This window comes from Zonotrichia leucophrys, chromosome 18 (assembly GCF_028769735.1).
Source record: "Zonotrichia leucophrys gambelii isolate GWCS_2022_RI chromosome 18, RI_Zleu_2.0, whole genome shotgun sequence".
Lineage (NCBI taxonomy): Eukaryota > Metazoa > Chordata > Aves > Passeriformes > Passerellidae > Zonotrichia > Zonotrichia leucophrys.
The window spans coordinates 11,930,470-11,954,374 of record NC_088187.1 but is presented as its reverse complement, the minus strand read 5'-3'; the positions used below and the strand labels follow the sequence as shown (position 1 = coordinate 11,954,374).

General features: G+C 63.0%; 4 protein-coding genes across 6 annotated transcripts; 1 reads left to right on the top strand and 3 right to left on the bottom strand.

Annotated features, from left to right (window-relative positions):
• Window positions 1-1,316: 1,316 nt before the first annotated feature.
• Window positions 1,317-7,983, bottom strand: SLC25A10 (solute carrier family 25 member 10). The gene is given in 12 exon segments (XM_064728467.1): window positions 1,317-2,329; window positions 2,766-2,822; window positions 2,930-3,007; window positions 3,215-3,307; window positions 3,412-3,482; window positions 3,948-3,991; window positions 4,236-4,277; window positions 4,614-4,662; window positions 4,741-4,849; window positions 4,934-5,053; window positions 7,700-7,911; window positions 7,914-7,983. Coding segments are annotated over 12 exon segments (1,038 nt in total). The 5' UTR covers window positions 7,975-7,983; the 3' UTR covers window positions 1,317-2,227.
• Window positions 7,984-8,638: 655 nt separating this feature from the next.
• On the bottom strand, window positions 8,639-12,120 carry MRPL12 (mitochondrial ribosomal protein L12). Its single transcript, XM_064728468.1, has 4 exons — window positions 11,731-12,120; window positions 11,531-11,611; window positions 11,299-11,433; window positions 8,639-8,920 (listed from the first exon to the last, which is right to left on the bottom strand). The coding sequence occupies exons 1-4, from the start codon at window positions 12,103-12,105 to the stop codon at window positions 8,804-8,806; spliced, it is 708 nt and encodes a 235-aa protein (XP_064584538.1). The 5' UTR covers window positions 12,106-12,120; the 3' UTR covers window positions 8,639-8,803.
• Window positions 12,121-12,616: 496 nt separating this feature from the next.
• On the bottom strand, window positions 12,617-21,975 carry HGS (hepatocyte growth factor-regulated tyrosine kinase substrate). 3 transcript variants are annotated; one of them, XM_064728464.1, is made up of 21 exons: window positions 21,846-21,975; window positions 21,437-21,521; window positions 21,020-21,095; window positions 20,522-20,614; window positions 18,651-18,774; window positions 17,713-17,765; window positions 17,207-17,275; window positions 16,887-17,011; window positions 16,575-16,653; window positions 16,389-16,487; window positions 16,087-16,182; window positions 15,685-15,723; window positions 15,458-15,601; window positions 15,111-15,324; window positions 14,750-14,922; window positions 14,490-14,630; window positions 14,241-14,412; window positions 14,030-14,163; window positions 13,663-13,779; window positions 13,419-13,514; window positions 12,617-13,328 (listed from the first exon to the last, which is right to left on the bottom strand). In XM_064728464.1, the coding sequence occupies exons 1-21, from the start codon at window positions 21,880-21,882 to the stop codon at window positions 13,224-13,226; spliced, it is 2,271 nt and encodes a 756-aa protein (XP_064584534.1). In that variant the 5' UTR covers window positions 21,883-21,975; the 3' UTR covers window positions 12,617-13,223. The 3 variants fall into 3 exon arrangements, with proteins under 3 accessions (XP_064584534.1, XP_064584535.1, XP_064584533.1); XM_064728465.1 differs by having other exon boundaries at window positions 15,111-15,321; XM_064728463.1 differs by having other exon boundaries at window positions 15,111-15,321; window positions 16,389-16,653.
• A 28-nt stretch (window positions 21,976-22,003) lies between these two features.
• On the top strand, window positions 22,004-23,231 carry ARL16 (ADP ribosylation factor like GTPase 16). The gene is made up of 5 exons (XM_064728470.1): window positions 22,004-22,119; window positions 22,238-22,292; window positions 22,384-22,497; window positions 22,667-22,782; window positions 22,924-23,231. The coding sequence occupies exons 1-5, from the start codon at window positions 22,034-22,036 to the stop codon at window positions 23,093-23,095; spliced, it is 543 nt and encodes a 180-aa protein (XP_064584540.1). The 5' UTR covers window positions 22,004-22,033; the 3' UTR covers window positions 23,096-23,231.
• Window positions 23,232-23,905: the final 674 nt, after the last annotated feature.

Genomic DNA, 23,905 nt, shown 5'->3' with positions numbered 1-23,905 from the left:
ACCCGTTGCCCGAGAGGTTTCCCCGGTCCCAGCGCGCCGCCCGCTCCGGGGGCTGCTCGGAGCCTCCGGGAGCCGGGCGGGTCTCTCCGCCGGCCGCCTCAACACCCGCGCTCCGGCCGCCGCCGGCGGTGACGGGTCAGTGTCGGCCGCCGCCGTCCCGCTGCAGGTAAACACAGCCGAGGAACGCACCGGGACCGGCTGGCCGGGGCGGCAGGGGGACCCGGGGAGCCCCGGCCTGGGGGTGCCCTGTGCCGGCCTCCCGGCACCAACGCATTTACCCGGGCCGTGCCGGTTGAGCCCGCACGAAGCCCGGTGGGCGCTCAGCGCAGCCCCGCATCCCCGGAGCCGCCTCCCGCAGCAATTCCCCTGGCTGCGGGCACAGGAGCGCGGGGACCCGCGGGGGTCTGGCCTTTGCCACGAGGATCGGAGCCACCGCTGCCCCCGGAGATGGCCCCGGCACCTTCCAGGCCGGGAGGGGGCTTTGCGGAGGACGGGCAGCCCCAGCCGTAGCTGGAGCGGGCAGAGGTGCCCGGGGAGCCGCTGCCGGCAGCAGGGCGGGAGCAGGGGCAGGCTGGCACCGGCTGTGCCAGCCCCGCGTTCCCCGATGCGCAGCAGATCAGCGGTGCCCTCGCACTGCAGCTGCGGCTCGCGGCCGTGTCTGGCACACGCTGTCCTGCCTGCCAGTGTGGCTGCGGCAGTTGGGCTGCCACAGGGGATGGGGGACAGGGAACGCGCACACGGGAGCGCAGGGCTGGGCAGGGCTCCGTGCTGCGGGGGCCATGGGGCTCCATCGCTCTCCTGCTCCACGCGGGCCCTTTGCATGGCACAGAGCAGCAGCCGTCGCCCCCAGAGCCTGGGGTGCTGCAGGACGTGGGGGATGAGGAAGCACAGCCTGGCAGGGCAGCCCCCAGCTCCACGAGCCTTCACCTGCCCATGGCCTCTGCTGCAGCTGGGCATAAGCCCAGAGTGGAGATGCCAGCCAGCATCATTAGGCCTCGTTAAGGTGACGAGCTTTCAGTGCTCTGCTGTGCCAGTCTGCCGGAGCCCAATTAGTGTCACATCCAGGAGGCAGCTCCCGCAGGGGCGACGGGCGCCCTTGGCACAGCCCTGCCCTGGAGCTGCCGTCCAGCTGGGACCGGGCACAGCTCAGCCGTGGAGCCTGCCCACACGGCCAGGGGTGCTGGGCACAGAGCTTGGCACACCACCAGGGCCAAGCCTTGCTGCCCTCTCTCAGCTCTGGGGGGCTCAGCTCCCGGCCCATGCCCCCAGCCATGAAAAGGAGTGCAGCATCTCTCCCTCCTAACAGGACAGCAGGCCCTGCGCCACCTTCACTCTTTATTATACAGCAAGGTCTCAGATATTCCAGTTCTTTGATTCCTTGGGGCCAGCTCACACAGGGGTGCCATAGCAGAGGGGCTGGTGCTCACAGCCCCCTCACACTGGGCAGTGTGGGGTGAGGGGGCTGTGAGGAGTGGGGTCTGCCCAGCCGCAAGGTGAGAGGGGCTGCGGAGTGGTGGTGGGGACGCCCCCACAGAGAGCAGATCCAGTGTGGGGTGGGTGCAGTGTGGTAAGAGAGTACTGGGTCCCCAAGCAGGCATTGGCAGCCCTGCCAGAGCAAGGTCCTCTCCCCACCATCATTGGTATGAGGCACAATCCCTGAAGAGCCCAGCAGCCAGCGGTGCTGAGGAGCTTTGGCCAAGCAGGAGCAGGGGGTGGGAGGCCAGGAGCAGGGCAGGAGGTGCAAGCTGGGCTGGGCTTAGGGAGGAGCACGGGGGCTAAAGGCAGAGGGAGGACACGGCCTCACAGACCCTGCCCCAAGCCCCAGCCCACAGCTGCAGGGGCAGCAGCCCCACGGGCTCTGTGACAGAGCCTGGCCTCTGATCTCCGTACTCCCTGAGACAGCACAGTCCTGCTTTGAGGGCACATCAGGGACAAGGCTCAGGGGGGGCAAGGACACAACTCAGAGCCAGTAGAGAAGTGGGAAGACAGAAATCCCCCCCAAAACCCCCCAAAGCAGTAATGCAGAGGTGGAGATGCTGAGAACAGGGGTGAGAGGAAGGGTGAGTTTGTGAGGGGAGGTTGGCCACAGGTGCTGGCAAGGCACAGGAGTAGAGTTGAGAGGAGGGGGAATGGCACTGGCCCCAGAGAGCAGAGAGGGGTTCTGGGATCTTGGGGGTAACCCACACGCTCACCCCCCTGGGGCAAGGCAGGGTCCAGTCCCCCAGACTCAGGTGGTCACTTTGATCCCAAAATATTTGCGCAGCTGCTCCAGGAACAGAAAGGTGAGAACAGTCTGAGGAACCAGCCGGACAGCAGCAGGAACGAAGCCCTGGAAGGGGACAGCAAGAAGGGGAAGAGTCAGTGTGTGCCTGCCACTGGCTGTCCCAGCAGCCCAAGCCTGGCAGCAGCACGAGTGGGCAGGCGTGGGTCAGCACGGGCCGGGCTGTGGAGCAGGCACTGTCACACCACGGCCACCACGGTGCACACAGGGCTCAGCACCACGTGCCGACCCCTCTGGCACCTGCACTGCTGCTTGGGAGCTCGACGGGTGCAGCAGGGCCACAGCTGTGCGGTGCCTGGCCCAGCCTGAGTCCCACTGAGGCCAGGGCTTGCCCCGGGCCGGGCAGACAAAGGCCTGAAGCAGGCAGCAGCTGGGCTGCCACAGCAGAACCTGCAAGGTTCCCTGCCCCAGGACTGCTCTGGGCCACAGCCTCTGCTCCCAGCGCGGCCCAGCCTGCCCCACCCCTGCGCCCCCAGCCAGGTACCTTGTAGAAGGCAAGTGGTCCGAGCTTGGCGGTTTCCACGGCACAGTGAGCGACTCCCTGGAGCGAGAGGGCGACAGATGAGCTGGGAGGGGCTGGGAGGCAGAAGCTGGCACGCGGAGATGGGAGGACAGGCAGCAGCAAGGTGGGCAAGGTGGGCGACTCACCTGGTACTCCCCGTGGGAGTTCATGAGGCGGGTCTTGAGCACATCCAGGGGCTGGCACAGGAATGTGGCACACAGGCCCTGCAGAGAGCCAGCCAAGTCAGGAGACCTCTGTGCCAGCAGCTGCTGTGGTCACTGCAGAACCTCAGAGCCACCCTGGGACCTGGAGCCTCCTGGAGGCACTGTGCTGAGCCGAGCGCAGAGCAGCAGCTCTGGCAGCCCCAGCCTGACACCCTGACCCTGCTGCAGGCAAACCCAGCACTGCCCCCGGCCCCCAGCCCCACTCACAGCGATGACGCTGGACAGGAAGTGAGTGAAGACATTGTCTGACAGAAATCCAGTGGCGAGAACCAGCTGCTTGGCCTGGTCATAACAGGAAAGCTGCAGAGACATGGTGAATCAGCGACATGCTCCCCGTTCCTCGTGCACCAGGGACCATCCTCGTCCCTATCCCAGTCCCCTACTGCCCAGCAGAGCTGCCCTACCTGTCCAACAGTGACAAGGGCCCCACGGATTGATGCCACTGATGCTCCTGAGAAGAGATTCTTCACGCCCTCTGTGGACAGACAGATTTGGATCAGCACGGTTCTCTGCCATCACTCAGACTCCATTACCCCGGGAGTCTCACATGCCCAGTGTGTGTCCACAACTCTGCACACAGCCCTGCTTGAAGCCCACCATCGCAAACAGGCTGAAGGAGTCCTTCAAAGCAGCATGACCTCCTCCCTGCCTCTGCTCATCCTCTGCTCCACCCTCCTGTGCTGCTCTGTTGCAGCTCCCAGCAGCTCACCCTTTCCCACCAGGTATGTGCAGGCTGCCAGGCCCCGGCAGACCTTGCCCAGCCCCTGCCCCAGCCAGATGATGAGAAGATGCAGACCCTGCGCTCCCCTGCACACCCCCCGCCCCAAGGGCACCCCCGGCCCCTCTCCCTGCCCCGGCTGAGCGAACTTCCAGGGCGCCCTGACCCGGCACCTGCTAGGACACCGGAGCAGGCTCACCCACGCGGCTGGCACTGCCTCACCTTCCCGATAGACACGGTACATGCCATCCAGGGCATGGGAATAACTGGAAGGAGGGAGAGGGGAAGGGGTCAGGGCCCGAGGCTCCCCACACGGCGGCAGCCCCGCCGCTCCCCCGGGCACCGGCGGCCCCGCCCGGACCCCACCGAGCGCCCCCGGTGCGGTGCTCGGGCCGCGCCGCCGGTGCGGTGCTGCCCCCCCGCGGTCGCGCGGACCCCGGCCCCGGTCCCGCCGGCCCCTCCAGGCCTCCCCCCTCGGCCCCCGCGCCCCTCGCCCTGCCCCTCACTCACTTGCGCCGCTGATTCGGCGGCTGCTTCATGTCGTTCTGCATCCTGCAAGGCAGAGCACCGCAGGTGAGCGGGCAGCCGCTACCCCGCTGTCCCCTGCAGCACCGCGGACCCCAGCACAGGGCAGTAGTGTTGTGCTGCCCATTTACAAAGGCCCAAGAAAGCTGCCTTCAGTCCCACTCGCCCTGAGGGTCACACACTGCTGGGTGCGGTCACCAAAAGGCAGAACAGCTCTGGCCATCCTGGGCACAGAGCTCCCGGCCCACTGGCCACGGGGCAGGCTGGCCGGGAGAGATGTCAGGAGAACCCCAGCACAGCCAGCACCCCAAATGCCGTCATGCACGGGGGGCCAAAAGCCCTGGTCGTGCAGACAGAACTGACCTGACGTTCACCATGTCTGCCGGGGTTCCCACAAGCCCGCCAGTGAAACCTGTGGCCAAAGAAGAGCTGGGTCAGGGCGTATCCATCCTGAGGGAGCCAGGGCCAAGGGCCCCAGTGCCTGGCTCACCTCCTGCTGCAGCCATGAGCACTTTCTGGTAGAAGGGGGGAGGTCCCTGGTTGCTCAGGCGGTTCTTTGCGCTCTCATAGATGCCAAAGCGAGTCAAGGAATATGTCATCTGCATGGGGGACATGAGCGGCTGTGTGTGCACAGGGCAGCTCCCCGCGGCAGCAGCGGGGGCTGCAGGGGCTCCAGCTCTCACCTGCCGGCACAGCGAGGCGCTCAGCCCGTTGTAGAGCGCCAGGAAGCCGTCGGTGCGGATCACGTGCAACGCCATCCCCGTCATCCTCATCTTCACCTCCTGCTGCGTCTGCAGGTGCACCTGGGGCAGAGCGCCGCGCGTCAGCCCAGCGGGGCTGGGCAGGGACAGAGGGGCACGTAACAGGTGGGGACTGGAGCTGTGCCAGGACAGCAGCACTGGCACAGGAGCCAACTGCAAGACATGGACGGCCCGGAGCAGGCTGGCCCAGCCTGGCAGCGGAGGGGCGGAGGCAGAGAGGGAGGGAGGAGCGCCGAGGCTCCTGCCCGCAGCACCGCCCGGGCCCTGCCCTCACAGCCGCCCAAGGTGAAGGGTGCGCCTGCCCTCCGGGGCACCTCAGGGTGGAAGGTGTGGGTGTGTGGGTGTGCGCCCTGCAGTACATGAGTGAGCCCTGTGTGGGTTTGCTCGAGGGGATGCAGCTGGGCTGGTGAAATCACGGCCATGCAATGCAGCAGGCCTGCAGAGCCACTTCCCCTCCTCCTCAGTGCAGGAAGAGAACCCCACAGCTGGCCAGGCGCTCCCCTTCCTGCCTGCAGCAGCCCAACGCTTCCCACCATCTCCAGGGGCAACGGTGACAGGCACAGGGGCTGGCTGGGACAGGGCAGCCGTGTGGGCTGATGCTGGAGCACGCTCTGAGCGCTGCGGAGACCACATGTGGGTCAAAGGCCCCAGGAGATAAGCAGAGCAAAGGGCTGCTGACAGGGGATCAGGCCACTACGGAAGCTGTGGCACAGCTGGGTCGTGTGACTCTCTGCAGGATATTGGGAACAGCCACTGTCTCTCATATGAAGCAGCAGCAAGGGTGCAGGGGCCTGCCTGCAATCCCCACAGGTGGATTTTGGACATCAGGGACCAGAGCTTGTGGCAGTTCACAGCCTGGGGCAGCTGAAGCGGGCAGGGCCATGTAGGGACACGGTCCACTGCCTGCAGTCCCAGCTCTGCAGGAAGGGCAGGCAGGCATGGGACGGGCTGGCCAGGCTCTGGTCACTGCTGGTCGCTGCAGGGCCAGCAGCCCGTGGGCAGCCAGCAGCTGCACAGTTGGCCTAAGGGCACAAGCACTCTGTAGGTGAGCTGGCCAGGGCCTCTCACTGGGGCCAAAGTCCAGAGGTGCAATGAAGCGCCCTTCGTCCCCTGCCCTGCCAGAGCCTGAGGCCCCTTGTGCCTCCCCAGGCCTGGCACCAGCCCCTGCTGCGGGGGAACACATGGCCAAAGAAGGGTCTGCATTCAATTGTCAGTGCGATTATTGATCTGGCAAAAACAGCTGGCCAGGTTGTGGTGCTCGCACTGCAGGAATGCAGGGGCTGCTCATCCACACAGGACAGCATGGGGGTGCAGCCCAAACGTCACAGCCATCACGCTGGCTCGGAGACAGACCTAGAGGCAGGTGCCAGACTAATTCCCTTTCTTAGCGCCTCGCCAGGCACCCCACACAAGCTCCCACGGGCTGGCAGCCACCTCCACTGGGCAGACACGGCCAGCTGGGCAAGGCAACAGGCCGAGCGCTGGGGAGGCGGCACTGCCCTGCCAGGCTGGCTCCTCTCCTGGGCCTGTGCCTGGAACATCTTCCCCTCTCTCCGCAGGGTGGGAAGGGGCCGTGTGTCCCAGCCTCACCCACAGGCATGGCCCTGGGAAGGGCAGGCCCTGTCCTGGGCTGCCTCCTCCCTCCCCCTCGCAGCCTGCTCCGCTGCCAGGCTTGTCGCCGCTTGGCCGGCGCACAAGGCTCTGGGCAGCGCTGGCATTTGCCCCGCGTGTGGGTGCTGGCAGCGCAGGCTGCGCGCGGCGCCCTTTGTGCAGCAGCAGGCATGCCAGGTCATCTGCGGCGCCTAGGTGACATCTTGGCCGGAGGGCTCCGAGCCCAGTGGGCCAGCGTCCAGCACTGCTGGCCCCGGAGTCACCGCCGTGTCCAGGCAGGGCACCCTGCACAGCTCCTGGAGCTGGCACCCCAAGCTCCCGGACCCCTCAGCCACACACCCACCCATTCCCCTGCCCAGGGTCTTTGTGACCCCTCAGCCGTGTCCCTGCACGGCCACGAGACAGCTCCTCAGAGCAGCAGCTCTTTCCCCAGACCTCTACAGCTGTTCTCCAGCTCCCTCCGTTGCTCTGGGACCCTCACAGCCGTTCCCGATTCCTTCACAACCCTTCCAGAACCCCAGAGCAGCTCCCCATCCTCTCGAAGTAGCTCTGGGACCCTCACAGCCGCACCCCCGCAGCCAGGTCGCTCAGAACCGGTCCCGCAGCCGCTCCGGGACGCTCAGACCCGCTCCCCGTCCCGTCCCGGCCGCTGCAGCCCAGTCCCCTACGGCCGCTCCCGGGACCCTCGGAGCGCCTCCCCGTCCCCTTACAGCCACTTCCAGCGCCCCAGAGCCGCTGCAGGACCCTCGGAACGCCTCCCCGCTCCACCGCAGACTCCCCAGAACCCCTACAGCCAGTTCCAACTCCCCCAACCTCCTCCCCACCCTCTCCGGGACCCTCACGACCAATATCGCCCCCAAGCCCTAACCGATACCTGTCCCCATAACCGCCCCCAAGCGCTCACCGACACCGGCCCCCATAACCGTCCCCTCACGCCACCCGCCCCCGTAACCGCCTCGCCATCCCCTCAGAGCCCCCCCAGTCACCGCAGCCATGGCCAGCCTCTCACACTGCCCGCCGTGCCCCCGACGGGCTCCCCGCGCCGCCGGGGCCGCCCTGGGCCGGGTCCCCCCTCACCTTCAGCAGATCCAGGGGGTGCGTGCAGCAGGCGGCCCCGGACGACGCGAGGCCGCCGAAGTACCAGCGCGAAACGCGCTGCTCCGCCATGGGCGCCGCTGCTGCCACAAGCCACGCCCTCACCGGGACAAGGCCACGCCCTCTTCCGTTAAGCCACGCCCTCTCCCGGTACCGGAAGGGGGTGGGGCGGGCCCGGGGCTCGCATCCCCGACCTGCGGCGAACGCGGCAGCCGCAGGCTCCGGAATCCTCGCTCCCACCCCGCACGCATCCCCATTTCCAGCCCGGGGAAGGCCCTTCCCAGCCATCATTAAGGGATTAATTAATGGGGAGCTGAAGCCATCAGCCAGAGTGAAGAGGGGCGGGAGGCACAGGTACACAGGGCAGCGTTCCAGCGTGCACACACTGAGCGCAGGGACAATCACAGCTCCAGAATACACCTTCCCACCCCGCACGCATCTCCACAACCTGTGGGAGGGTGTTCTTCTCGTAAATAACTAACAGAGAGGTGAGGCATCAGCAAGAGGCAGTGTGAGGAGGTGGGTGATGCGCTGGTACACGCTTCCAGTACCTGAAGGGAGCCTACAAGAAAGATGGAGAGAGACTTTTTACAAGAGCGTGTCGTGACAGGACAAGGGAGAACGGCTTCAAACTCAGAGTAGGTTTAGATTAGATATTAGGAATAAGTTTTGGCTGTGAGGGTGGTGAGGCCCTGGCACAGGCTGCTGTAAAGAGAAGCTGTGGCCGCCCCATCCCTGGAAGTGTTCAAGGCCAGGCTGGACAGAGCTTGGAGCAACCTCGCCTGGTGGAAGGTGTTCCTGCCCATAGCAAGGGGCTGGAATGAGATGATCTTTCAAGGTCACTGTCGCCCTAAACCATTCTGATTCCATGACATGGGGAGCACGGGGACAATCAGCACTTGAGAAAGATGAACCACTGTACAGGTTTTTTTGGGTATTTATAAGGTAGAGTTCATGGTGATGGCAGAAGCAGCAGCTCTGCCCAACCGTACAGCATTCTCTGGGAGAGTGCTCCCACTGTGCACTCGGAAAGGTCCAGAGCCCGGCCGGGGCAGCAGCTGCAGCACCAGTCCCTCCACGGCGAGCCTACTCCAGAACAACAGTCCCTCCTGCTGCCTCCAGCGCTGCTTTGATCTTCTCTGCTTCCTCCTTGGAGGCGTTGGCCTTGATCTCCTGCGGAAGGGACTCCACCAGCTTCTTTGCCTGCGAGAGGGACAAAGTACAGGCTTGTAAACAGGCTTTCACTAACTGGATTATTGGATTTAGAGCCATGATCCTGACCTCTGCTTAAGCCAACCGTGGAAACTCAGTGACCAGCACAAACCCTGAGACTCGCACTTGAACTGCGGCACATCCCACAGAAGGCAGCTAACCCGGGCTGCCAGTGGTGACACACCTGCTGGGAAACCTTTCCTTCAATTCCTGCACAGGTGCTGCTGGCGTGCAGGCCACCCTGAGAGGAGGGGGTGCAGCAGAGCCCCTGCAGTGCCCTGCTGGGCAGCATCCGCCGGGCTGGCTCTGCTCAGGACCGTGTTTTGGTTCACATTCTTGTGCCAGCAGGAGGGGAGGCCACTGCAGGGAGCGGACACAGCTCCAGCACAGACTGCTCGACAACACAGCACTCTGACATTTCAGGGACTTTTAAAGCAGAACTACTGGTACTAAGCAGCACTGAGGCAAGCTGCAAAACTATTGCGCTAATTTAAAGAATTTACTGCAGTGCTGCTATAGAGAAGGAAGTGAGCCCAGGGGGACAAGCCCCTGCTGCTCTTACACACAGCAGCTCTCTGCCACAGCACTGCAGGTGTTCAGCACCCACTGGACTGGCCACTGTGCTGGCAGGAAGGTTTTGTCCCTTTAATTCCTGCTGGGTTCAATGCCTCTGTATCTGTGGTGGAAGAAAAATGCTTTTTTTGCTGGGGTTGGAAGGCACAGATGTGTGAGCAGTGGGCTGGTGGGGCAGGAATGCCTTTGCTCACCAGGACAGGATTTGGACAGGAGCCTGGACAGGCTCACTGTGATGAGCACAGGCAACACAACACAGGTTATTAATTTCTGAACTCTGCTCAGGAAGGCGTGACTCCATTCTAAAGCAGCCCCAGTCCAGAGAGGCAGCTGTTCCTGGTGTTCAGTGGGAAGAGGAGCAGAGCCCAAGCCAAGTGGAACCCGTGCAGCAGCAGCTGCAGCAATGGGGCAGAGCAGCAGCTCCCAGTGCTGCCAGAGCCCAGGGCTGGTGGTGACAGGGGGAGCATCTGCTGGGCAGCTCCCAGTGAGCTTCCTGGGCTGCAGCCAGCCCTGGTCCCGAGTGTGCTGGTCACACACCTGTCCCATCACACAGTTATTGCCACAGGACTGATGTTTGGGTCCCAGCAGTGCCCAAGGTAAGCACTGCCTGTGCTTCCCTCCATAACACCAGCAGCCCTAGAGACCATGGGCAGATCCACCCGAAAACCTCATAAAAACACCTTGACTGGATGGCAGCAAAATTTACAATAAAAGGGCTTTGGCTCCTCTTTGAACAGAGTCCCTGCAGGTAGAACCTCCACAGCTGTTTGTGTTGTGTGTGTGCTTCACCAGCGTGCTGGGCCTGGGTACATCACACTTGAGTTTAGCTGCAATAACTGGCACCACCAACAGCTCATGCAGCAGCTGCCACGTGCAAAGCCAGGCTCACTGGGCATCAGCTCTCCAGTTAATTATCTGTTGATTGTGTCCTTTACAGGGTTTGGTATTTTCATGTTTGCTTGGGGCCAATAACAGATGAACAAGTTCCAGGATAACTTCCTGACAGTCAGGAAATTATCCCCACAAGACAGCCAAACTTGTACCTGTGCCACTGACTCTCTGCTGGCTTTGCAAGGCAGCAACAAGAATGGATCAGAAGATTATCTGCAAACACTTCTGCTCTCCTGGGTTACAGCAGGAGCAGACATTGCAATACTCAACACTGCAGCTGGAATACTGGAAGTGCTACTATTGACCCCAAGATATGAAAGCACCACCCTGGAGATGTGCAGCACATTACATGCTTTGGCAGTAGCAGCTTCATCACCCAACATGCTGAGCCCACATCCAAGGTCAAGGGCTGAGCTCAGACACTGCCCAGGGCTGAGGCCTGACTCCTCCAAGGAAAGAAGTATCACCACCTATAAAATGAAGGGCCCTGAAAAGAGCTGGAAGCCTGGACTGCAAGAAGTGTGAATTACAGAGGCTCATTTAACTTCAGAAATACACTGACTTTGGGAAAGGCAAACCAAACCCAGCTGTAGCAAGAAATGCTGGCTACTCCTGAGCTCTGCAGGAAAGCTCATGCACGGCAGCTCTCAGGTTTGGAGAAGTGGAGGCTGGCATGGACATCTCTGAGTCCTTTGCTCTGAGCCTCCTCCTTATCACCCTGTTCTGACAATGGAAAATGCCAGATGAAGGAGCTACCAAATGCTGCTCCGCACGTCTCCCTGCACTGAGATGCACGCAGGCAGGCTGTGCTTCTGAATGCACACATCCAGGCTCCCCTTTGAACAGAGAGCCAAGGCTGCTGGACCTGGGGGCAAAACCCCAGAGCTGGGGCAGCACCACCTCACCTGCACCAGGTTCACTCCGGGCACGAAGTTCTTCACCTCCTTAATCAGCTTCACCTTGTCAGCGGCTTTAAACTCGGTCAGCCGGACGGTGAAATGAGTTTTCTCCTTCTTGAGCGGGACCACCTCCTCCTCCTCCTGGAAGCAGCCGGAGCGCGGTGAAGCCCCGCGGCCGAGCCCCCCGGCCGAGCCCGCCCAGCGGCCCCCGCGGCCCCGCTCCCGCCCCTCCCGGTACCTGCGGAGCCGCCTGGGCGGGCAGCAGGGAGGCGGCGGCGGCCGCGGGCATCACCCCCACGTCCGGGATCTTCAGCGTCTCCTGCGGGAAGAGCGAGCGGCGGCACCAGCGGCCGGTCAGGCGGCGCACGCGGCCGGGCCGGGCCGAGCCGAGCCGAGCCGGGTCAGGCCGGGCCGAGCGGGGCCGGGTCCCGCACCCACCTTGAGCAGCGCGTTGAGATCGGCCACCTCCAGCAGCGTCAGCCCCGCGATGTCCCGCACCAGCTGCCGCACCTTGGGCGAGTACTCCTTGGCGGCCGTGTCCAGCGGCGCCCCGGCCAGCGCCTCCGAGCGCCGCGCGGGGCCGGTGCCGAGCGCCCGCAGCCCGGCGGGGGCCCCGCGGCGTGGCGGCAGCGGCCGGAGCGGCAGCAGGAGCAGCGAGGGCCGCGGGAGCAGCGCCCGGCAGGCGGCGGGCAGCGCGGCGGGCAGCATGGCGGCCCGAGGACACCGAACGCTCCGCCCCGCCCGCGCTCCCGGCGGGCCCCGCGCGCCACTCCCAGCCAATAGCGACACAGCGCCCGAGCAGCGGTGCGCCATGGGAGATGTAGGCCAAAGCGGGCCGATGGGAAAGCAACAGCCGCCGTGATAAATCCATTACTATTTATCATTTCTAAACGAGATAGAAAAAATTCCATGTCTGAAGGAACAGAAAGTGCTTCCTCTCTGGAACGTTTGGAAGGAGAATTGGTTATATTTCTACACTGCACAGCACGGTTAACAGTAAACCTGAAGCATAATGAATGCAAATTAAAAGCAACAAGAATAGTCTAAAAGCCTTGTCATTTTACTTTTCTGACTTTCACTAAGTGCAGTATAACACATTCTAATGCTCCATAAAGCTTAATAATTTAGGACTAGGCATCTACAGCACAGATACATTCCAGACATTGTAGGGAGGAAATTTCAGTGGCCAGAGCTCAGTTTGAGCTGCAGCTGGCCGGTGCTGCGGGTGAGGTGTGACGGGAGCTGCTGCCCCCGGAGCTGCTGCCAGCCCGTAGCAAACACCGCCCCGTTCGTTCGCGGGGGATGCCCAGCACAGGAGCCGCGGTTCGTTCCAACACTTTATTGTCACCGGTAGCGCTCGGTCTCCGCCGGGACGGGCGGGACGGGACAGGCCGGGCCAGCGCAGGGCCCGGGCCGTGAGGGAGCGGGGCGCGGCGGGGACGGGGCAAGGCTGGAGGCTGCGCCCCTGGGGCCGTGCCACAGCCCCGGGACAAGGACAGGGACAGGGCGGGAGCGCTTGGGGCCCGTGCCCCAGCCCCGGGACAAGGACAGGGGCAGGCTGGCACCGCGGCCGGGCAGGGCTGGAGGCTGCACCCTCGGGCCCACGCCACAGCCCCGAAAGACAAGGACAGGGGCAGGGCTGGCACCGGCGCTGGGCAGAGGCCCGTGCCACAGCCCCGGGACAAGGACAGGGCAGGCCGAGCTCCCGCCCGGCCCCGAGCCGCCGCTGCCGAGGGCGGGTGGGGAGCCAGGGCTGCTGCCCCAGCTGCAGGGCCTGGGGCTGCCCCCCGCCCCTTGGTCCCCAAAGCCGGCAGCAGGAGCCTCGGGCCCCACCGCCCCTGGGGCACGGGGCCGGGGGGCAGCGCGAGTAGTCGAAGTACAGAGTGATTTCGGATGAAGAGTAGTGTTACACCGGAGCCCTGTGTCTGCCATCAGTCAAACGAGATGAGCTGGGCCTCCCCGCTGCCCGGGGGCTGCTGCCCGGGGGCAGGCGCTGCCGGGGGCTGCTGCTGGGGGGGACCCCCAGCTGGGGCCACCTGCAGCAGAGGAAACACCTTTGTCAGTGTGTGCCTTCATTAGCACACGTGCCCCACTGTGTCCTGACCCCCAGGGCTGGCGGCACTCACCTGTTGGTAGAGGGGCTGCTGACCGGGCAGGTAGGATTGCTGGGCTGGCAGGCTGCTCAGTGCTGTGTCCTGGCCCGGCAGGGCAGACATAAGACCCTATGGGAACGAGGGGGTGGCTGTCAGAGGGGTCCATGGGGTCCATGCAGCACCCACAGGGCAGTGGTGGGTGACTGCCCCCTGGATGGGTCCATGGGCTGGAGCCCAGCCATGCCCTGTCCCCCACGCCCAAGCAGGGAGTGCTCACCTGCATGCTGTAGGGCTGGTAGCCCATGGAGACAGACTGGCTGCCCATGTAGCCCATGGTGCCCGACTGGGGTGCCTGGGAGATGGCTGGGATGCTCTGCGACTGGGAGGCTGCAGTCTGTGGGGAGAGGTTGGTGAGAGGTGGCACAAACAATGGCTCACTTCTCCAGACAAGTCCCTTGAGCCCAGAACTGGATCTCACTCCAGCCCACTTCCACAGCAAGAGCAGCAGATGTGGAGATCTGGAACCAACCAGCCCGTCCTCCCTCCTGCTCAGAGATCTCGCTGCTGAGTTTGGGTACGTTGTCCAGCCCACAGAGCCCCCAGCCCCTGTCCCAGCTGGCTGCAGGCCATGCTGCCTCACTTGCCTGGTAGCCCTGCGTGGGTGTGGGCTGGTAGGATGAATACGCAGGGGTAGTGGTGGGCACCGCCGGCCCCTGCTGAGGCCCCTGCCCACTGCTGGCACCCGCCTGGTACATGTAGGCATTCACCATGCTGGGATCTGGCGGGAGAGAGCAGAGGTTGGAGAAACCACCCCAGACTCTCCCCTGTCCCCACAGGCTGAGCTGCCCGACGTACCAGTGCCGGGCATGGCAGCGTAGGGCCCAGTTCCCCCTTGTGCAGCCTGGTTCATGTACACGCTGTGCATGGGAGAGCCCTCCACAGAGCCAGCTGGGCTGAACGTGCCAGGGAAGCTGGTGGGCCCAGAGGGCTGGTAGATCACCCCGCTGGCTGCGGGCATGGCCTGGAGCTGGTGGGAAAAGGAAAGCCAGGTTAAAGCCGCAGCCCCTGGAACCTGGAAGGGGGAGCCTAGCCTGGCAGCTGTACCTGAGCATAAGGCAGGGAGAAAGCTGGCATCTGGGCTCTCATCTGGATGGTCTGCTTCTGCTGCTCCAGGCGCAGCTGCCTCTCCTTCTCCTGCTCCTGCAGCCTCTGGATGGCCAGCTGACGCTGCATCTCCAGGTACTCCTGTGGGAACAGGGCTGGGTGGTGGGAGGCACCACACCACACACCCCCGCCACCAGGGCAGCCATCCCTGCCCGCCCTGGGCTGCCCTGCAATACCCCGGATGTGCTCCCCTGCCTCACCTGCTTCTTCTGCCTCATGATCTCCAGCTTCTGTGCCAGCTGGATCTGGCGCTGGCGCTCTGCCTCCTCCGCGGCACGGCGCAGCTTCTCCTGGTGCTCCTCCCGCAGCGCGTTCAGGGCCCCGCGCGCGTCCCGGATCTGGGCCAGCTTGTCCTGCAGGCCCTCATAGTACACTGGGGAGGGAAGGGACAGCCTCAGGAACAGGGGACAGAGCGCTCGGGCTGCCCCTGCACTGCACAGCAGCCCCTCTGCAGTGAGCCTGTGCCGCGGGAGCGCTGAGCCCCGACACTGGGGAAGCCCCGGCTGCCGCCCACCCGCGCCCAGGCCCGCAGCTCCCCCAGCCCCCCCAGCTCCCACGCACGCCTGCGCTCGTCCAGCTGGTTGAGCAGCTCCAGCAGCTGCGGGTGCATGTTGTTGATGGACTGGAAGAGGGACAACACGGCAGAGTCGTTGGTGATGCTGCGGCCTCGCATGTGGTTGCTCTTCATGCGGTTGACGAACGTGGTGACCGCGTTCTGCAGTGCCTTCAGGAACTGCTCGTGGTTCTCCTCGGACTCACCGTTCTGGTACTGCTGCTGGAAGGAAGGAAGGAAGGATGGGGCAGCCGGTCAGCTGTGACCTCCCAGTGCCAAGAGCCAGCAGAGCCCAAGAGTCGGGTGCTTCTTGCCCCTCAGTGGGTGCCAGACGCAGGCCCAGGCCCCCCCTTACCTCAACCACCCCAAGAGGGGCAGGGTGGGCGTCCCCAGGCTGCACAGCAGGCTCTGTCAGGGACAGGGGTGCTGACGGTGTGGGGCTCTTGCGAACCTCCTCCTGCTTCTTCTCCCAGTAGTTGCGGTTCAGGTACCGAGCCAGCTGCCAGGGAGAGAAGGAAGATGAGCGTCAGTGCCTCGCAGGAACAAGCCTGTGCTGCAGACTAGCAGGGCCAGGACCCTTACCTCTGGGTCAATATCCTCGGCCAAGGGAGCAGAGGAATTCTGGAAAGAGACAAATGGAGAAAGGCAGTTGAGCAAAACCAGAGATCCCCAGGTCCCACACAGGTGCTCAGCTCAGAGCTGGCCATGTATGACCACCAGTGGTGAGCCTCAAAGTGGACACAAGCTGGGAGGCAGTGGAGGCACCTCAGTCCTGGCTTAGAACACACCTTCTTGCTCAAAACAGAGTGAACAAGCAAGGAGTTGAACGGGACAAATATTTTCCCTCAGTATGGGGATTAAACTGGACACAATCAGGGCAGGCTTGGGCTCAGGAAGGGGCTTGTGTCCAGGACTTCACGTGCAGGAGCTCAGGAAGGGGCCTGTGTGCAGCCACTGGACGTGCAGGAGCTGCCAGGGACGTACCACGGGTGGGGAGTAGAGTGTGCTGACTGGGGGAGCCGAGGACGTGACAGGAGTGGGCTCAGCCTTGGGGTACATGGAGTAGGTTGTTTTCTGCCTCTGCAAAAGAGAAAATTGCCAACTCAGAGAGAGCCCAGGCTGCTCCAAACCAACCATAACACAGCCTGTGCCAGGCCTGCTTTCACCCTCCCACTCCACAGGCTTTGATCCTTGCTCACACCAGGACATGTCCAGAGATCCGTTATGGCCCAGCACAGCTGGGCTGAAGAGCACCAACCCCTCCCGGACCCCAGGAGCCAACAAACCATTCTCTCCTTCTCCTCAGCCTCTGACTGAGACAAGGCAATAGCCAGCTGGAGCTCCTCTTCCTCTTGCAGCGCTGTCTCATCACGCTTTGGAGGCAGCTGCAAGTGGAAAGGTAAGGAGGTGGTCAGTAATGGGATCAACAAACAGGTCAGGATCACCAGATCACCTATGGGGCAGCTGCTCACCTGGGACTGCTGAGAGAGGGGGCTGGTCAGGTACTCAGGGGGCAGTTCAGAGGTGGCAGCAGCTTTACCCTCAGTTTTCCTGTAGTGACAAGTGATAGTATGGACTGAAACCTCCCTTCTCTGCACCAGAGCCCAGCTCTGCACCATGTTCCAGCAGCAAAGCCCACTCCCAGGAAGGAAGAGGGCCCAGCCCAGCCTGCACAGCCAGGGAAGCCCCCCTTGTGCTCTGCAGGGAGCTAGTTCCACACCATGCTTCCCCCCTCAATGTCCCAGCTGTCTCAGGCAAAGAAACCCACCACGAAGGGTACTGACTTGTTGAGATGCTCGTAGCAGGGCTCACAGACTCTCACTTCCTTCTCAATCCCAAACTTGGGGATGGTGGAATACTTGGAGGAGCATTTTCCACAGAAGATCTGCCCGCAGGCCCGGCAGTGGTGCTGTGAAGGGCAGGAGACGTGAGTGTAGTGGCAAGACATTCCTTCTCCCTTAGCCAACATCACTCAGACACTCCTTTCCCTGCCAGCCGCCAGGAAACGTGGCCTGACCCAGCACACTTCACACAGCAAGTCCTGCAGGGAGTCCTGCAAGCGCCAAGGGCTGTGCAGAGCAGGGAGCCCAGGAGCAGCACCCACCTTGCGCGTCACGACGCCAAACTGCACCCGGCACCTGTGGCACTCCTCTGCATCCACCCAGTCTGGAGCCTGCAGGGGCCAAGGGAAATGGAGTCAGGAGGGAGGAGTGCATTGGCACCGGCCCTTTCAGGAGCTCTGATGGCAACAGGGCTCTCTCCTGTCTCGTGGGGAGACTGGGGGCATCTGCAGCTCAACAGGAAATATTAATCCCCAGTTATCTCCTCTTGTGTTCCTCAGAGACTGTGATGTTTTCCCAGCCAGTACAAGATTTACTATGAAACTGTCTGCACAGCAATCGCTTCAGCAATGCCCTGCTGCCTGCCAAGCTGCTGCAAGGCCAGTGAGCAGGAGGAATGATGGCTCTGACCCCCTGTCCTGGCCGGTTCTCCCAGCAAGGTCTCCAATCAGCACAAAACGGGGGAATGTGAGACCTGCAGGTTTGCAGAAGGAGATGGGGAAGGGATGGGATGTCTGTCCCACGGCTGCTCCCCCACCACAGAGCTCACCCTCTCTGCAGCGAACATGGCGTCGCTCTCCTTGAACTCCGGGAAGACGTGCCCTGCAGGAGGAGAATGGAGAGAAAAGGGAGCTCGTTGTGAGAGGAATCCTCTGGCACAGGGAGGCCACGTGCCTGCAAGCTTGTGCTACAGGTGCCAGCTCAGCACCACCTCTTGTCTTGACCAGCACCCCCCTGTGACACACCAGGAGCAGGCTCCCCTCAGCCATGCTCTGAGGACAGTCCCCAACTGTTTCCCTTACACACCCACAAGGGACATCACAGGCCTCTGGATAAGGGGCCTCTTATTTATTTCTCAGTACTTTGAACCGAGGGGGATAAAAAGCACACTGGATGGGCAGGCAGGGCTGTGAGTTTCAGCCCTTCAAGGGCCAGAGCTTGGCAACACCAGCTCAGGATGCTGGACTGACCCTCCCAGCTTGTGCCACTGCCTGCAGAGTTTCTGGAGCACAGAAGGAAGCAGAGGCAGCAGCATGTCCCTGCCCCAGAAGTGAACACTGCTGTCCTGGACAGAAGGGAAAATGTCACACCAACACTGTGTCAGCAAGTGGGACCGTGGACCCATGACAGGAGCAGGAACAAAAGCCTGTGAGGAAGGAACTGCCCCACAGCAAATCCCTCCCAGAGGACACGATGACTTGCGGCCAGTCTCCCCAAGAACAGTTGCAGCTCCTGCTTTTCAGGTCTCCCTGGCAGCCCTGAAGGCTGGGCTGGAGGCCTAGAGCAAGGCTGCCCTGGTCCATTGCACTGTGCCATGTCTGCAGCAGGGTTTGGTCACCCTGAAGGGTTTGTTGGGTATTGGGAACCAAGGAAGAGCTCAGTGCTGCAAGTCCAGATTTTGCTCACACCAGGCACTGAAGTGCCAAGGCTCCTGCAGGGCAGAGCTGTTTGACCAGGTGCCCCCTCACCTGTAGCCACAGTCCTCACCTTCCACCTTCATGATCTGGTAGGTGTCCTGCACCACCTTGTACTTGGGCTCGTTGCGGAAGGCGTGAGCCCAGGCCTGGATGAGGTACAGGATCTTACTGCGGACACTTGTCTCCACTTGCCTCTGCACAGGAAGGGAGGAGAAAAAACCTCTCAGAAAATGCCCCTGAAACCCAAAGCATGGTGTGAACCCCCTAAGGAGAAGCCAGAAATACCACTCAGGAAAGAGAGACTTTAGAGTCCTCAGGAGAGGTAAGAGCTGTCAGAAACCTGCAGCAAGGACAATGCACAGCACAAACAGCCCCTTCAGCTGCCCCACTGTCCCCTCCAGCACAAAGAACACAATGTCCTTGTGCAGCACAGACTGAACAGAGCTGTGGCCTTGATGCTCAGAGCAAGTGCCAGCACCCCCTCACCAGAGCCCCCCATCCCACACCCAGAACTCTGCAGGAGCCCCAGCTGCCCAGGACAGCAGAGCCCACCCTGCCTGCCCCTGACAGCGCTGGGGGTGCCTGCAGGCTGCCAGCAGTGCCACTCCACGAGAACTCGGAGCCATCTCAGGATGTGACAGTGAGGACAGCTGGCACGGCTGCCCTTTGGAGGCAGGGCAACTGCACCACACTTCGGGGAACTGCAGGAAAGTTGGCAAGCCTGTTCTGACCTCAGCCAGCCTCAGGGCTGCCGTGTCATCAGCTGCCCAAGTGATCACATCCACATGACTGGCTCTTCCAGAAATCCCCAGGAAGCACAGCAGCACTGTTGAGCTCTGATGTTAGCCAAGACCTCGGCCCACACAGCATCACTTACTGACAATTCCTGGAGCTCCAACTTCTACAACATTTGGCAAAATCCTGCATTCCATACATGTCACAGCCCTGAACCTCTTCAGAACTTGGACTGTTTTACCAGCATAAAGTGTTCATAAGAAGCAAAGCTCCAAGTGTGGAAGGAGAATGGGGCAGTTGTGGAACTCCTGAGGCAGGCAAGGACTGAGAGAACCACGAAATCCCTGGATGTGATTCGATCTCCTCAGCCCTTGGAGTGGCTGTGCTACCACACCTGGCTGTCATGCTGTGGCAGTGCTCCTGCCTCAGGAGGAGATCCTGCAGGGAGACTGAGTCAGCCCTAACAGGAAGGTGACACATGGCTCACAAAGCTCGGCCTCCAAGGATCTGGGTCACCTGTTTGTTTATTTCTGGTGGAAGACAGAAGTACAATGCTAATGAGCTCTTGCCTGGGCACTGCTGTTCTGAGCTGGGAGCTGGAGACAGGAGTTCTCATTTCCACTTCACTAAAGGAATTCCCCAGTCCAAGGACACATGAAGCTCCAGCAGGCATCAGACTGGTGACAGCTTGTAACAACAACTCATCAGTGCCAGCAGCCATGGTCACATCCTGAACAACTCCAATGACATGGCTGTGATACGGAGGCAGCTCCAGCTGGTTTTTCCTTTGTTGCTTTACCTGCCTATGTGTCTCACACTGTTCCATGAGAGGGAAGTCACCTTGTCACTGCCCAGGTCCTTGGTACAGGTGCCCGGCCATCATCTGTTTTCCTTTGCTGTTCCAACCCAAGTGTTGCATCCAGGAGCATTTACCATGGAATGGCCCAGGCCCCCACAGCACATTCCTGCCATTTCACAGTGCAGGCAAACCTCTGCTCCCACCACATCTCCTCCTCCCAGAAGCCCTCCTCACTGCCTACACTCATCCTTTCACAGCACACGATAATCTGCTCTTTTCTGAAGTGCATTTCTAGTTTCCCTTCTGCTCCTTACCCAAAGAAGACACAAGAGAGGACACGTACATTTCTTCCTGTTGCTGCTGCTTTTCCATAGGAAAGAAACTGACAGTAAAATAAATCTATTTACCTTGAGTATTTCCTTCAGCTCCTCCATGGTCTGTTTATTGGCCACCTCGTCATGGACTGTTTGGCCACAGTTTTTAACCACCGACTCCATGACCTGCAAGGGCCAAGACAACATCAGCCCACAGCTTCCTGCCTCCCCTGCAAGCTGTGGGGGTCCCAGCACACACTGCAGGCTGAAGAGGGGGCAGTATTTAAACTGTGAGCTGTACTGGGGCCATGCCAATCCACTCCCTGTACTGAGAGCCAGCTGCCCTTCTCCTCCCTGGGGGCTGGGGGCCTTCTGCTCTGTGGAACCAACCCCAGTGGGAGCAGCCCAAGCCTCAGCTCTGCCTGTTCCAAAGCCAAGATGGAGCTAAAGCATGAAGGCCCTGGCCTGATCACCCCAAAGCGTCAGTGCCAGAGCCGGGAAGAGGCTGGCTCCACGCTGGGCTGCAGGGAGCTGTGCAGCCTGAAGGCAGTGGTGGGAAGCCCCTGCCTGCTCCCAGCCAGGTGCAGTTACCTCCAGCGCGTACAGGGCCACGTGGGGATTCTTGTCATTCACCTTCTTCTTGATGGCGTTGACGGCGTATTTCGCCCTGGGCAGGGGAAGAGGGGACACGTTCTCAGGGAGATCCCACCTGCTGCTGACAGCCACCAATCCCCACCGTGACACAAAGGGCACAGCGAGCTCAGGGGTGTGTGATGCACTGAGTGAAACCGGCAAGGAATAAGCACACTCCAGCTTGAGTTTCCCTGAGCATTTCAGGCCAGGGGAAATGTGCAGCTGCCAGGCTCTGGGAAGCACATCAGGGTGTGCCGTACAGCCCCTGCGATGCTCTCACGGAAGGGTATGAGAGATGTGTGTTACACGTCCGAGACCCTGGCAGGGTGTCTGTGCTTCCCCCGCAGCCGGCAGAGCCGTGCCCGCAGCACTTACTGCGTGTCTCCCTGGCGGATCATGTCGCAGATCTGCAGGATGGATTCCCAGTCTGTCTCCAGCAGGAGCTGGCTCGTGGCCTTATCTGCAGTGAACAAACCCGGTGCCGCCGTGAGCCGCGCTGCTCCCGCGGCTCCGCTCCGCCACCGCCGCTCCCGGAGGCTGCGGGCGTGGCGCTGCCCCGAGGCTCGGGGTAAACAAACCCCGATGGCACCGGGACAGCACCGACCCTCCCGGTACAGACACCCCAGCGCTCGGTGACCTCCCGGGCGGCACCGGGCTGCGGCACCGCCACCCGGCCCGGTCGGCCCGGCTGTGCCCCGGGCCCGCCCGCTCCCGGGGCCGAGCGCTGCGGACCCCGACCCGCTTCCCTTCCCTTCCCGTCCCGCCGAGGGAGCCGCGCCGGTACCGAGGAGCCGCTCGAAGGTGCCGCCGCCGCGCCCCATGGTGTCCGCCCGCCGCCGGCCCGGCCCGCTCGCTCCAGGCCCGGTCCGGTCCGGTCCGTTCCCCGCCCCGCCGCGGCCCTTCCGCTTCCGGCTTCCGCCGGGGCGGGGCCGCTTCCGCCGGGGCGGGGCCGGTGCGCGGGGCGGCTCCGCCATGGCCGCGGGCCGCTCCCCGCCCACCTTCCTGCTGCTGGGGGCGGCGGGCGGCGGCAAGAGCCTCCTGGTGCGGCGGCTGCGCCATATCCTGGCCACGGGGCGCGGGGCGCGGGGCACCGGGAGGGCTGGGCCGGGCTGCGGGGCCGGGCGGAGCGTGCCCTGGGCCGTTCCCGGAGCCGCCGTGTCCTTAACGCGAGGCACAGCTGAGCGCCGAGCAGCCCGCAGAGCTGGGCGAGCCCCCGGCCACGCTGCCCACGGTAGGTGCGGCCCGGCGGGCCCGGGCGGGCGCGGGGCGGGCGCGGGGCTCGGCCGCACCCCGCGGTACCGGTACCGGTGCCCGTCCCGCAGGTGGGCACCAACCTGACGGACCTGCGGCTGCCGCGGAGAGTCACCGTGCGGGAGCTGGGCGGCTGCATGGGCCCCATCTGGCCCAGCTACTACAGCGAGTGCAGCGCTCTCCTGGTGGGTGAGCAGCGCCGGGGCCGCGCTCCCGGGGTGCTCCCGGGGACACGGGCTTGTGGGCCGGTGCCCCGGTTTCGCCCCGGTGCGGGACCCCCTCCGCCGTGGCCGCTCTGGCCCGGCCCGGGTTGCTCCCGGCACTCCCGCTCCCCGCTTTCCCTGTTCCCTGCAGTTCGTGGTGGACGCCTCCAACCCCACGCAGCTCTCCTCGTCCTGCATCCAGCTGCTCTCGGTGCTCTCCGCCGCGCCGCTCGCCTCCGTGCCCGTCCTGGTGCTCTTCAACAAGATGTGAGGAGGAGCCCCCGGGGGTGCCGGGAGCGGGCTGTGCTCTGCTGCTCGTCCCAGGGGCTGGGGAGCGCTCAGCCGGGGCTGGCCGGCGCGGGAGCCTCGTGCTGGGCTGATGCTGCAGCTGCCGTCTCCCCGCTGCAGTGACCTGCCCTGCTACATGTCGCTGGTGGAGATGAAGTCGCTGTTCCGCATGCAGGACGTGGTGGCCTGTGCCACGCAGCCCATCACCATGCTGGAGACCAGCGCCCGCGACGGCACCGGGCTGGCCGAGGTGCTGCAGTGGCTCCGGAGCGCCCTCCGAGAGCCCTGCTGAGCCCAGCCGGCAGCCCAGGACACTCCTGCCGCACGGGGAAATGGCCCAGGAGCAGCTGCCCTCCTGGACAGCGCCTTGGGCTGCTGATGGACTGCATCCCCGTGGGACTTCACAGTAAAACCCCCACCACACTGTCCAGGCTGGTGCCTGCCTTGTGCTTGGAGGGAAATCCCGGGCTTTCAGGGAAGGGACAGGCAGAAGCCACAGAGGCCAGACTGTGCTGGCAGCTCCAGGCACAGGAGGGGTTCCTGCAGCAGCACCTGAGCTGAGCTAAGCATGGCAGGGGTGGCAAGGGGCCCCGGGTTTAGAAGTGAGTGCACGGGGGCTCCAGCCAGCAGCTCTGGCCCTGTGAGCCTCATGCCAGCCCAGGAACAGTGGGGTGACCCTGGGGAAGGCCTGGGTGACCTGCTGGGTGTCAGGAGCTAGGGCAAGGCCAGTGATGGGGCTGCTTCAGTAGGGATGTCTCACAAGCTGCAGCAAGTGCCAGCCCACAGCTGCTCTCCAGCACTCCCCTGGGCTCAGCAGCTTCAGAATGGGTCACTGGAAGGGATCACCCTGGGTCATCCCAGAGGACATGGCACAGGATTGCATCCAGGCAGTTCTGGACTATCTCCAGTGAGGAAGGCACCACACCTTCTCTGGGCAATCTGCTCCAGAGTGCTGTCACTGGCGCAGGGAAGTTCTAACAGAGTACCACAGAATATTGGAGGGGGTGCATCGAGATCATGTTCAGGTGGAACTTCCTGTGCATCAGTTTCTGCCTGTTGCTGCTTGTCCCACTGCTGGGCACCGTGGGGCAGAGCCTGGGCC